Here is a 13,848-nt window from a genome sequence, read left to right on the forward strand (position 1 = left end):
GATCTGCTTAATTCTTTGTCTAGCAGCAGTAAGAATGCTATTAGAGAAATGGCTATTTGCTTAAACACAGATGGGGTTGGAAATCCTAAATGCTGGGTTCTGAGGAAAAGAATTTTTTTTCCTGTGTGCATAAATTATCAATTATTTTTTCCCATCAATTAGCACTCGTATTTCATTACTCCTGATATAACTGGATTGCCAACTATCCCTGAAAGTGTAAGTATTCCATTTCTTATTTAACCTCATTTTGGGCTAGGCTGAACTTTTGCTTTTATCAAGAGATTTTTTTTTTCCAAGACTGTTTTTAGAGATGATTGATGTCTGTTATTGCAACCTTTAGTTGGTAGTTAATGTTGCATTCATTAACCCATTTTAAAGTATTAACAGGGCATTTCTGACCACTGCTATATCCACCCTTTACTCATAGTTACTTGGCTTCTTTGCATTTACTAGGATTACTTATATAAAATATATTCTACTTCTGCACCTTGTGTTTTATTTGCATACTTGCCCTTTAAACACTGCATTGCTCAGCTGCAAATTCACCCATCAAGATATGCAGTCATTTTTTGTGCAAGAAGGCATTGTTTCAGGCTTTTTGAAAACATACTGTACCTGCCTACACTTGAATGCTAACCAAGCACCAGGAACAGGGGTTTTGGGGCTTTTCTTTTTTTTTTTTTGGTTGTAGGTTTTTATTTTCTTTATGAAGGCTTGTATCCTGGATGATGCTGTGGGTAAATTGCAAATGGGAAATCTCAGCTCACGTTCTCCATGAGGTGTTTATCTAGATAGCATCTCATAAAAGAGCTTTGAAAGGTCCTTTTTTCCCCCTCCAGCCTCTAAATCTGGAATTGTGCATGGCTGTATAGGTGTGTGTTTTTACACTTTCTAAAGTGACTTCCTTCTGGAAGTTAAGCTGTGGGGGCTCCCAAAATCATGCAGTGCCCCAGAGCTGGTTCCTGGTGAATGGTGGTGTTGGGGCAGCAGGGAGCTGCTCCCCTTGGCATTGGGGTGTGCCAGGGAAGGACCCAGAATCAGGAAACACCAGGGGAGAAGAGCAGGAGGGTGCTGGTAGCAGAGAGGAGGACTGAGGGTACATCTGTGCCGGTGGAAAACTCTGAGGAGGTGGCATGGACCATGTTACAGCTCCAGAAACCAGGAAGGGGTGTTGGATGGAGGGATAAAGGAGAAGACACTTGTTGCTAGGGCTCATTGAGCAGGACAGGACTTAGTTTTTAAATGTATATTTTTATATTTTAAATGCATATTTTCGTCTGTTTCACCTTGTATTTTGAATGCCTCAATTTTTAAGGAATCTCTTATTACTTGGTGTTCTAATAAAGTAGAGTTTTGGAGGCTGGAAGGTGTGTTATGGGCTTAAATTGAAGAAAATAGGGGAAAGCATCTAGCTGGGCATATGGCTGATCAAGGATCTTGCAATGATGCCAGTGCAGATTTATTTTTCTAGTTTGAGAAAGGTAAAGTAATTATAAGGTGCCTTTCTATAATTATTTTTTATTCCACTAATAAAAGTCTAATCCTTTCAGTATGAAGCAAAATAGTAAGGTACTAATGGAGAGTTAGAACATGCAAGGAGTGAAGAGATGAGGTAATTACAGTAAGTTAGCAATAAAATGAATTTTTTTACCTTTTGTTGTAAGGCCCATGTATTTCAGGAGCAGTAACTTTTCAGCTATAACAAAGAAGTAACTGCGATTGTCTCCCAAAGACAAATTGGTCTGTAAAAGATTGTGAACTGGTTTTTAATACAGCTTTTCCGACAGAGAATCAGCACACCATTATCAAGTGCAGTGTTAGAGGGTGTCCAAGGTAAATTGGACTGAGATTCTCATGTTGCGTCAGCCTCTGACAACCTCTTAAAAGTAACATTTGAAAGACCAGAGGCTTTTTTCCTAAAAATGAATGTTTGTAGCCCTAAATCTCTGTTTTTTATCTTTTCCAAAACTCTGTGCATTGTGGACCAAGAATAACTCTGATACTCCATGTCTTGAAATTAATAGTGGGTTTACAAATTTGAATGAAACTGAATTGACCGCTGGATCTTTGTTTGTCTTTTCAATTTTTTTTTTTTTAAATGTTGCAATATATCCAGAAAGGAAATCACTCCACCCTGAAGCTTTTCGTACTCATCTTGCCCTGGCTGTTTTTTCAGGGCTGGGTGACCTTGCTGCTGTGTGTTGGCCACAAGCAGAATAGAATGTTAGTGTACGATTCCACTGTTGATGTCTGTCCTTCAGCTGGGGCCTATCCTTGGTAGACTTCCTACATGAACAGTCAGTAATAGTGTTGTCCCTGAGGAGAGATGAATAGCAGCTCTGGTTGCAGATATGATAATAAATGTGTGAAATTAAATATTGTGCATATTGAGGGCTGTATTAGTATATTTTCATACATGTTCTCCAGTGTTTACAGAAATTTGCTGTTTTCCCAGGCAATTTTACTGGTAGCTATTTTAGCTTATTCAGAACTTGTGTGTGTCTGGTGCTGTGCCCTGCAGAAATAATGGTTACATTCAGCTGGAACACAGAGATCCCCCCACCCTTTTTCTCTTTTTCCCCCACTTTTCTGATGTCTGAACTGTTAATGGAAGGTGCTGGTGAGTTTGCCTCTGTTCAAGCCCCACAGTGGGATTCTTCCCAGGGGTGAAAAGGGTGGCTGCACCCGGCACCTTCCACCAGTTCTGTGGGATGTTTGATGTCCTGGCACACACAGCTCAAGCAAAAGCTTGGTGTTGTTCAACAAGCTGTTTTGCTGTACTTGAAATGGAGTAAAATGTGTTGACTGTGGGAAACCCTGGCACAGGAGCAGTTTTATTGCTGTAGTTGTGACAGAACAGTTACCACCGTGGTGGAAGATCTGTTCCTGGGTTGAAGTAGTGGTCACCTTAAAAGCATATATTGAATAATACCCAATCTCATATTTTTTTGAATTTGAAAATATGAAAGGGCAAATCTAAGTCACAAGTGTAATGAAATGAGCAAAATATTAATAACTTACACCACAGTTAACTTTTTGTTTGCTTTAAAACCCCATTAATTATTTTTAAAGCAAACAAATTTTGGTGCAAAGGGATTTCTTTAATAGTTTGGGGTTGGTTTTTTTTCCCACCTATTAATTAGACAAAAATGTTCACAAGTAATAGGCATCAAATGTTCCACTTGGCTATTACTGTTGCTATATTGTTAACATTTTTTTATTCAAACAGAGAAACCTCACTGAATATTTTGTTGCTGTGGATGTGAACAACATGCTGCAACTTTATGCCAGTATGTTGCATGAGAGACGAATCATTATTACCTCCAGCAAACTAAGCACTGTAAGTACTTCACACATCTCCTTTTAGTAGGATATATTGAACATTTCACAAAATGACCTGCAAACCTTTGTGGCTTTAGATATGTTCCAGGTGTACTTATAAGACAATATCTACATACTCTTCTAATATATGGTTTTAGTCTGGCTCTTGAAGTACAAAAGTCTGATTTATGTAAGACCTACTCAGATACATTAAGTCAGGTTAATTATTTTTCTTATCAGGAGATGAGAGTTCTTTAACTCTCCCGAGTTCATTTCTGTGCCTTCTAACCTAAAAAGAATTCTTAAGAGCTATTATAAGATCTTTATTATTCACTTGTGGCTTATTCCATTGGAGCTACTTGAAAGAAATCAAGGGTCCCTAATAATAGCTGCTATCCTAACCTGGTAATAGGTAGATTCATCTTTGTAAGAGTGGTTTGGGAGTGCACACTGTAATATCTCTGATTTGGAGCAGCTCTTCAGACTGTCAATAATGTACAACTCAAAATAGCAGTTTTTTAATTAAAGGTTTTGAGCTAATGCCCACATTAAAATGTTTCTTTTCCCTCTTTATGCCTGCTTAGGCTGCTTAATAAAAGAATGTTGCATTTTGTTTGGAAGTATACCTAAATATTCAGATGCCATTTTATTTTACTCTTCACAGAATCTTACAGATTTTTAAAATCCCCTGTATTTTGAAAATACTCCCAAGTCAATTTTGCATCGGTACAAGACACTCATTTAATAACCAAGTTTTAATCACAGAGTATAGTTCTTATGCAGAATCTTTAGCCTATTAAGCACAATTTTTAATCACAGAGTATAGTTCTTATGCAGAATCTTTAGCCTATTAAGCACAATTACCTAAATTTTTTTGAAGAATGCTGCCTAGAACATATTGTGTAATCTGCTCTCTGTGGTGGAAAATCAATTCTGTATTTCTGAGCACTGCATATTGCACTACCAAATAAATGAACACATGGCTGTGTAAGGCTGGATATATTACTAAAAAATATTGTTTTCAAAGACTTGAAAGTGCTGTAAGGAGTGAGAATTCTTTGATAATAAATAATGGATAAAAATCCTTTCCATTTATTTTGAGTCAAAAGTAAATTGAAGATAGAGAAGGTTCAGAATTGCCCTAAAAGGCTGACAGGTTTTACAATTCTAGGTGCAGTAGCAATTATTTAATTGCCTTATTATTTTTTTAAAAAGCATGGTGTTTAAAAAAATAAACCCTGGTTCCTGGGTCTGTGAGCAGCACTGCAGTTAGGGCAGTGCACAAAGGCAGCACTTGCCAGTGCTCTGCAGGGTGTGAAGCTAAGTCAGTCCTGGGAACTGGAGTGAAGCAAACATGGGGTTCTATAAGCAGAATCCATGTGAACAACTGAAAACCAGCAAAATAAATACTAAATTAATTTAGACAGTCTTCACATTACTAGTCTATGATAGACTTTTTAACCATCAAAGATGTTACTTTTTCTTAGGAAATTTCCATATTTTATTACACAGGTTTTTTTCTCTCCTCTCCGTGCTCCCCTCCCCTTTCTGAAATGGATAGGGGAACAATTGTGCATTACAACAAAGTAATAAGACCTGAATGGGCAAATAGATTTTGAAGGGAAAGCTCTTTTAAAGAAGCTGTCTTAGGAGAAATTCACATGATGTAGCAAAATTGTGGAATCAGAATTTTTTTTTCACTTTGCTAGTCTGAAACAAAGCTTGCTATACTTAAAGGGAAAAAAGGGGGGGGGGGGAAGAAGAAATAACCATTAGAAAAGCTCAGCTCCAATGATGCCCCAGTCAGCCCTGTTTTCCTGCTCCAGTAGAGAGGAGATAGGAATCCTGATGGCAGCTCTGAGCTCGTGGAAGATTCATTCTGCAGGTGAGCACGTGTCCGTCTGCTTGACACGATTTAGAATTGTTCTCTCAGCCTACATTTGGATCTGCTTAGGACTTGTTTTTGTTAGGCTGAACATCTCAGCTGGTCTCTAGTGCTGTGATGTGACAAGAGGAGAGGAAGTCCCAGAATTAGACTGTGCTGATCTAGACCACCTTATTTAAATGGTCAGATTTCTCTTTGGAAGTCATTATGCAACAACAGATAGAATATTCTAGTTGTGAGAAACTTCCACTTTGTTTACCTTTGGCTGTTGATTCCTAACCTTTTTTATGAATTAAAAGCCATCTTGCTCGTGTCTTCACTTGAAAATAATTTATGTCACTTTCCAGACATTTGTAGTGGTGTTTGGATGTCCTGGAGAGTGTCCTCAAGCTGTGAATGTAAATAGTAGCTTGCAGGTCAGATCCAAAAGGAGAGAGCACATCAACTTCACTTTTTCTCTGGTTGCTTTTTCAGTCTCCTGGCATTACTTAACTCATATCATGTTGGATCCACTTTTGATACCGGATTGGTTAATTTTCACTTGAACTAGTGAGTTCTGATAAAAAAAAGAAATAGAAAAATATATCTGGCTTCTTAAGAGCTTCAGTTCACAGAAGTGCTGCCTGCTCATCTCTTTCATAAACAGAACAGGGGTGATGCATGGCTTGCTTCTTTACAGATCAACATAGCATAAAAAGTTAATGAAACACTTTCCAGTGTTACCTGTAAGAATTTAATTGAATTGCCAAGAATGATTAAATGTGTTTTTGGCAAAAGATATTTCTTCTTTTACATGGGGATTGTTTGATGTAGTATAGTAAGTACTACAGTGTATTTGGGCATCAACCGTTGCAAGCTTTGTGCTTTTTTGCTGTTGCATACAGGACACAGCAGACTGGCACAAAGTTCCTGTTTTGATATTCCTAAATTACAGCTTGATACTAGAAAAGATTATTTGTTCAAAAAAATTGCAGTCAAACACAACTTTCTGTTAAGGGAGTTGTGTTTTATCTTTGGGGTTAACTGAATATCAAGTGTTTATGTCAGTTCATGGAGACTGGGTTGTGATGTCACCTTCAAGTTATCAGCTCTGTTTCGGTTCACTATCTCAGGGCAGTGACTGATAACAAAAGGCATAATTCAAGGCCTTGCTCACTTTCTCCTCACCCTTCTTGTGGGGCCAAGAATGGAAAAGTGCACTTAACTTATGTTCAGGAATTCTTTGTCTACCATTTCTACCTTATTAATTTCATACTGCCATTACATTCAAGTAAAGGATCATTCCTAGTATGGAAAAAGGGGGCAAAACATGTTGCTATATTTAAAGGGTTTACTGTAGAGGAAAAAAACAGAAGGAAATAAGGTTGCCTATTTTAAATTGCTGAGTGGAGTTTTTTAATTAAAAGAAAACATAAAAACAGAAAAAAAATGAACCATCTTTAGGATGTTTCAGCTTATATTTTATTTCAGGCAAGCAGGTTTTGTTTTATGTGCATCTTCAGAATACTGCAGTTGTATTTTCTTTGCATCTCCCTTTAAATTGATTTTCTCTGGGTTTATCCCCTTTAAAAATTCCTTTGGTGTAGATATTTGTCTGCTAGTCCTTCCAATTACTACCAAGATACAAGTGGAAACTTCTCACCACTCCATTCTGTTGTAGCTTCTGGGTCGTTATTTGCCCTAACTGTTGATTCTTTTATTAGCTAGACTTTCTAACCACTTTAATAATGTGATTATCACCAGCCACAACAGCTGGCTTCAGGCTTAGTGTTAGAACGAGATGGATTCAGCTAGCCTGAGGATTATGCTCTGTAAGATCTGTTTGTAGCAAAAATTACCATTTCTGGCTTTTGAACAGTAAACTATGAAAGAGAAACAAATTATGTGGCTTTGGATTAAGCAAAAGGATGAATGAAACAAAGGGATTGATCTACTCACAGAGGTGGCTGTTAGTTATTTCCCTTTAGCAGCAAAAGGAAGACCTTTCCTAAATGTCAGGCTGTATGTTCTTTCACAGCGCTGCTGTATGTTTCCTCACACGTCACTGCATCTGCATGTATTCTTATTAGTTCCATGGAGCTGTATGAGTTTCAGTACAAATAATTTTTTAATTCGGCCTTTCTATAAATTATTAAAGTGCTGGGATTGGCTTTCCCAGGAAGGCTGAGCTACAGCATTGATTTTATGCATGCTGGAGGCAGGCCCTAGATGTTTTGGCCCCAAGTGCACCTGCTGTGGTAGTCTACCAGAACATCATACCACACTCTCATGTATTCAAAGCAAAGGAATAAATCATGATTTTACAACAGTGCATCAGTTGACTTATTGCTGTTTTGTGACCGGAGGTAGGAAGGATTGCTGTTTAAAGCCATGTCATCGGTTCTCAAGTCACTCAGGCATGAAAGCTTGTCATATGCCTCTGTAATTGTACCTCTGCAGTCTCTCCCTAACTAGTCAGCTGGGGCTGTGCGCTCTGTCTCAGCACCCGGCTGGCCAGTGTCTGACAGGAGCTTTCTCAGCAGCCTGTCAGGAATATGCTAACTAGATTGGATCTTCTGCAGCCAGCACTGGCAGGTGGAAGGGATGCTACACTTTAAAGCAAATGTCTAAATGTTATCTCTGCTTTGACCAGTATTTGTTTTGGGAAATACAAGCCTGGCATGTCTCAGAGCACGGTGCTTACAAGTTCTGCTTGGCATGGCTCTGGGTTTCTTTGGTAGCCCTACAAAAACCAGACATAAATATCAACAAAAAATACAGATTTATTTGTTTGGGTGGTGAAGGAGCACTGAATTTACACACATACATATAAATTTACACACATACATTTGTGGAATCACTTTTACTGTTGCTTGCATGGGAACAGAGCTTTCTACAGTTGCCCCCAGATACCCTCAGTGAATTGGACTCTTGGCTTTATTCTCTTTTCTCATTAGTCTTGTTCAGCTCTTGTTACACTGTCCGTAGTTGCTAGGAAAAAGTATTACAGATTTAAAATTTAATTCATATCTCAAATTCATGTGACCTGGAAGTGTTCAAGGGCTAAATTTAGTTCTTAGAAGTCAAGAAATGGATGGGAATTTATCATTAACTTGCAAGGCAGAATGGATATTCTGCTGATACTCACTGTGCTCCCAGAAGCATAATTAGAATTAATTTTGGAATATAACGTCAGATAGGCCATTTGGTCTGGAAGTAAATGACAAGTGGCATTTAATTTTTCTTTTATAGTTCATGTGTAGGCAGTCTAAGATAACTGAGCAGGGGGGTAAACTGTTGTAGGTGCAGTAAAGTTCCCATTGGGACACCTGTAGGGAGCACATTTGCAGCAATGAGACTATGGGATGTCAGTAGGAATAAAGTGGGGTTTGAATATACAGCCAGATCTGGAAAGCTGTCTCAGTCTTGAAGTTCAGAATAGTTTTCTCATTACCACAGGAGAAATAATTGCTTAAAGAATTTGTGAAAAGAAATTGAAATATGTGATTAAAAAAATTGTTTAATGAGAGCAGGAGGGAAAAAGCCAGTAAATAGTTGGAAATTGCTATTACCTGCCATCTATGTGAAACATGAAGAACTTCATTACTGGGTGTTGTAAAAAAAATAAATTTGAAATCCCAAACCTCAAAGAAAAGGCATGTAGACAGATAGATTTACAAATTAGCTCCAGAATTTAATTTTTCCCTTCCTAACACTTGCAGGAAAAAGAAAGCTCCAAGACTGAGTCAGTCTGGGGCAAAGTTGTTTCTTTTTCGTATGGCTTTTGGCAATTCAGTAGAAACTGGGGGAACCAAATGCTGTGTAGAGCCAATGTGGGCACTGCTGTGGGACTCAGAGAAACCTTTAGGAACTGAGTCCTTTGTGGCTGGGCTGATGAGGACCTTAAAGGGAAAGAGTCCTTATTCTGTTGAGCAGAACTGTCTCACTTCCTACAAAGAGCACCACTGGAGTCATTTGGTGGTCATGTGAAGCAAAAGCAATGAGGAGGAGTTGCTGATGGGTGAGGGAGTGTAATACCAGCCCTTGGTCTGGTGTGCTGGTATGGCAAGATTTCCCCTTTTCATACTTGCTACTGCTTTATCACTCTTTTTTCCCTCATTTCACCAGTGATAAGATAAGCTATAGCATCATTGGTGGTTATCTCTACTCTTGCTACAGTAAATTGTCTTAAGTAAGCCATTCACAAGGAAGTTTGTCCCTGCTGCTTCTTAGTGGATGGCAGAACAAAATGCCATGGATTTCCTTTGGAGGAAGAAATGTTAATAAAAGTGATTTTCGTGGATGCTCTCCTTTCAGAGGTGAGAAGCATTTGCAGAACCCCCTCATTTTCTGGATGGGTAGCTCTTTCTCCATGGAGATGGGTCGTAAAATGAAGGAAGTAGGAAAGGATGCGTCAAGGAGATGGTCAGGAAAAGGAACAGAAAGATGTATATATTTATGGTGTTCTGTGGGTTTGTGAGTGAGGAACAGATAAAGAAGTTAGGGAATAAATGAATGTCAAAATGAGAATAAACAAATCAAGAAAATACAGAGATGAAATGAAGAAATGTGAGGAAACTGCAATTTTTGAGCAGATGATATAAAGAAGCATAGTTAGTTTATTATAGGATGAGTATCAAAGGAGACATGCTATTAACCCAATCTCTAGTGTGTAAGGGATAAAACCTGATGATTAACTTCCAAGAGTTTCATTTTCAATCTATGAAAAATGGAAAAAACCTTTGTGGTATGAAAACAGTGAGTAACTGAATGAAGTTACATGGTTTTTTCTCTGCACCCACACCTACTTTGTTATATAGATATCTCTGATTATCTATGTAAGTGCCTGTGGGTCCCTGGTGTAGGCACAGTATGTCAGTGGTATTCCTTGTAGAGCACTCACCTGTCTACTAGCACTTCAGTTCTATTTTCTGCTCAGCTTCCGTTCTTGGGCAGCATGTCACTCCTGGAGCCACGGGCAAGGAACAAGCCGTGTCTGCAGCCTTCTCTTTTCTCTTCCAAGCTAATGCACAAGAATGATGCCATAATGCTGCTTTGTGAATCAAGAACTGCAAGAAAAGAATGAAATTGATTGTATATGAAGTGCTGTCAAAATCATGAATAACGCTCATCTCTTCCCTTTCCTTCCCCCAGAAAGAATGATAAAAGGAAGTGAATAATCCTAAAAAAAACCAACAGCAATTCAGGGAGAAAATAAGTTTTTTATACAAGTGTTTTCTTTTACATCTTTAATTTTTAGAAGGGAAAAAGTTAAAATATTCATCTGTGAACTGGGAATATATTTCCCTTTCTCTCTCCCTCCTGTGAGAGAGAAGAGCTGGATTTTCATCTTGCCAACAGGAGGAAAATGCATTATGGCTCGTTTAAGGTCCTCCCTCTTTTTCTTCCTAAAGATTATGGGGATGGCAGATGGGAAATGATTAGCCAGGAGCTAAATTAAAGAATTGCATGGAAGTGGCTTTGCATATCATGGCTTGGACAATATATTCTGTTCTCTTTTGTTGCTAGATTTTTTTTCCTCACTGATTTCTCACCAGTGCTGGCAGAATCAGCTAGGTTTATCATTTAGTCTGACTGTTAAATCTTTAGAGCTGGAAATAGATTTATGCTCTCTTGTAAACTGGCAAAGCAAGATCTCCCTTCCCACTTTCACTCCCCAGCAGTCTCCCCCTGCCCTGCCCCCCATTCAAGAAGTGGATGGAAAGGTAGGTCTCCACAAATGTAAAGCATCTGTTATGGGCCTGATCTCATTCTCAATCAAACAGGATTTAAATGTGTTTGCCCCTCTAAGATAGAGTTAGTTTAAATTAGGAGTTGTAATAATGTAGAGGAGAGGCTTCCTTTCACCTATGCAACTGTTCCCCTTTCAGGAAGCAGACAGTGTTTCTCAGTAATTCTTGTGAACTGGGATATTGGGGAAGGAGCCACAAGGGTTGGTCCAGGCTGATGGTGACTGCTGTAATTGTGGTAAAACTGTGACCCATCCCCTGGGGTTTGTTGCTATAGGTATTAATGAGTAGATGAGATAACGAAACGAAACTGAATCTTGGGTATCTTTCAACATATGTGTGGTCAAGGCAGTGGGAGGGAAGCAGTTCTTTGGCCCATTGGGACTGTGAGGGAGGAGGGAGAGAGCACACCAGTACCCATTTCTGGACATGGTGTTGACAGAGATTGACAGTGTTTGACGATTTTTCAGGAAATGCTTTTATCACAGTAGTTCTTTAGTTGCTTACAGTAGATTTTGAAAGGTTCTATAGAATCACAGGTTAATTTTACTTTAGCATTTGTTTAACTTCTGTTGCTGTTTTTGGCTTTCTGACAAGATTCTGCTAATCAGTTTCTGTCTTTCTTGTTTGTGCATTGCAATGTGTGCAAATCTTGCCACCTATGCTCTTCCTCTCTTTTTACCTTTGATTATAGAAAAGGCTTTGAAGAAAGTAATTTATATTGATAGAAAGAAATTGCCAGATACCTTTTGTGCAGGATACAGGTATTTTTTGTTACTCATTGAAATTATGTGAAAAATAGGTATCAGATAAGTATTATCTGTAAGTCTGCAGAAAATGTTTGAGCTGAAGTGGTGTGTCTCCAGACATGTCACAGTGTTTTAGCAAGACCTGAAATGAGGAAAAGGAAGAGAGATGAACAGAAAAAGGGATCAGTCTCTTTGAAATACAGAGCAGAAAGATTCATTGGTAGAAGTGAGCATGGGGGTAGCAGATACACACATCAGAATTACTGCATCCACATGAGGGAGGGGAGGAGCTGCACTGTTTGTGTTCCCAGGAGCAGGTAAACTTGCTTTGATCAAGTCTTGAGCTAAAACTTCTCCTGGCTGTTCATGTTCATTACTGCATAGATTTTGAACAACAACCTTCCCAACTCTCTGCTTATTGCCATAAGGTAGAAAGAAACTCATCATTCTATAGAATTTGAGCATTGTTTCAGTCTTGTTGAGATTTGGTAGTAATCAGTTTTCTGTCACCCAGTAATGAATTTTGCAATTCATTAATTTTAACCATTATACAAAAATACAGAATTTTAACAAATTCTGTATGTGGTCTCCCACTATTGGTGAGACTGTATTTTCACTGGGCATGTAGTTTCAGAATTTTTTTTTTGCAGGGGCAAAGATAAAAATTATTGCACCAGAATCACTTGAGTACTCTGGAGAAAACACCAGTTACTTTCCTTGCAGTATATGAAAGCTGATGTGTTGATTCTGGGTGCAGCATCTTATCAGGAGAGATCAGAAACAGACTAGAAACTTTCAGTTTGACTCAGTACTATTAATAAGCCTATTACTGATGGAAAAAGACATAAAGCTTCTTATGCCCAATGTAAATGTTAGAGATTTCAAATTAGATGTGTTTATTTGTTAAAGGGTTGAAGATTAGAATTTTGCTTTTAACTAATTCAAATAATTTCTCATGCTGTTCATGTAATTAAAAACCACGTTATTTAAACCAGTTTTTAAAAGATAATTAGATTTATTTCTGAAAATAAAAGTTGTTTAACTAAAAGACATTCTTTAAAATAGAGAAAAGCAGTCTAAATATCAAAATTGATGGAAGCAAAAGAATTAGAAGTTCTGTTGAGTGTTGGCAAATGAGTTTCAGCTGACAAAACTTTACTTAAAAACTGTCTGCCCATTTTTTAATGGATAGAAACACAGCTCTAGTAGATCTTTTGTAGTGAAATCAACTACAGGAGGATGTCTCAACATAATTTTTTTCCTCAAACCAGGAAATAAATTAAGAGATTTGCAGAAACTAGGTTCTTCAGCCCTCGTCTGTTATAATTTAAGATTTTTCATCAAACTGCAGAGTTGTGCAATGATATATCTGTGTGCATACATAAACTTACAGCAAATTTTATTGGACAGAGGCTTTTGCCTTTAATGTAAAACCTACCTGTAAAAGGAATCACAGTTCACAGCTGGTGTTTATATCCAATTGTCAATGGAAGGTAGGGTTGGACACAGTCTTGAGAACAACTTCAAGATGGTTTGGGAGAATATCTACTGAAGACAGCTTCGTGATAACTTAGGAGAACGTGTACCCATTTGATTTTTATGATCTGTGACGTATGTTTTTAAGGGAGTTCTTGCTAATTCCTTTTTGAATAGGTAGCAGTCAATTGACAGACTCCAGAGAGATGTCTTTGTGCCTAAATAGTGTAAGGAACTGCTTTCTGCAGAAGATATCCCCACTTGGTCGAGCAACAGACTTCATTTCTTTGCTTGGTAGCCTGTGTTGGGTGCTCTGTTTGAGGATGTGCCCTGCAACTTTGGCAGGTGCCTGCCAGGCTCTGCTCCTGTGCATGGACACTGTTGGGCATCCCCAAACCTGGTGTCACCTTTGTGGAGCTCTGATGTAAATGGTGGAGTTCTCCCTGGTACCTGGCTTTTCAGATCTCCTGAACTGCCTGGTTCCTTAAGTGCAGCATTGTTCAGGGCTCACAGCAGTTCCCATTCTGTTCTGTGGAGTGGATGTGCCAGTTAAAGAGGAAGGTTATTTAAATAACAATGCATTTGAAAAATGCAGTCACCATTGAAACAGCAAAAATAGCAAAAAAGCGATATTTTACACCAAGTATGCAAATTTTAATGTGAAATCCATAATTATCTTATCAATATT

General features: G+C 38.3%; 1 protein-coding gene across 2 annotated transcripts in view; it reads left to right on the forward strand.

Moving 5' to 3' along the window:
* The window catches only part of DENND1B (DENN domain containing 1B), a 150,525-nt gene that overhangs the window by 77,047 nt on the left and 59,630 nt on the right, over positions 1–13,848 (forward strand). For both annotated transcript variants that reach the window (XM_030953026.1, XM_030953027.1), the window contains 2 exons: positions 163–216; positions 3,230–3,340. In XM_030953026.1, the coding sequence (XP_030808886.1) occupies positions 163–216; positions 3,230–3,340 (165 nt within the window). The remainder of the gene's footprint in view (positions 1–162; positions 217–3,229; positions 3,341–13,848) is intronic.

The sequence above is a fragment of the Camarhynchus parvulus genome, chromosome 8, assembly GCF_901933205.1.
Source record: "Camarhynchus parvulus chromosome 8, STF_HiC, whole genome shotgun sequence".
Classification (NCBI taxonomy): domain Eukaryota; kingdom Metazoa; phylum Chordata; class Aves; order Passeriformes; family Thraupidae; genus Camarhynchus; species Camarhynchus parvulus.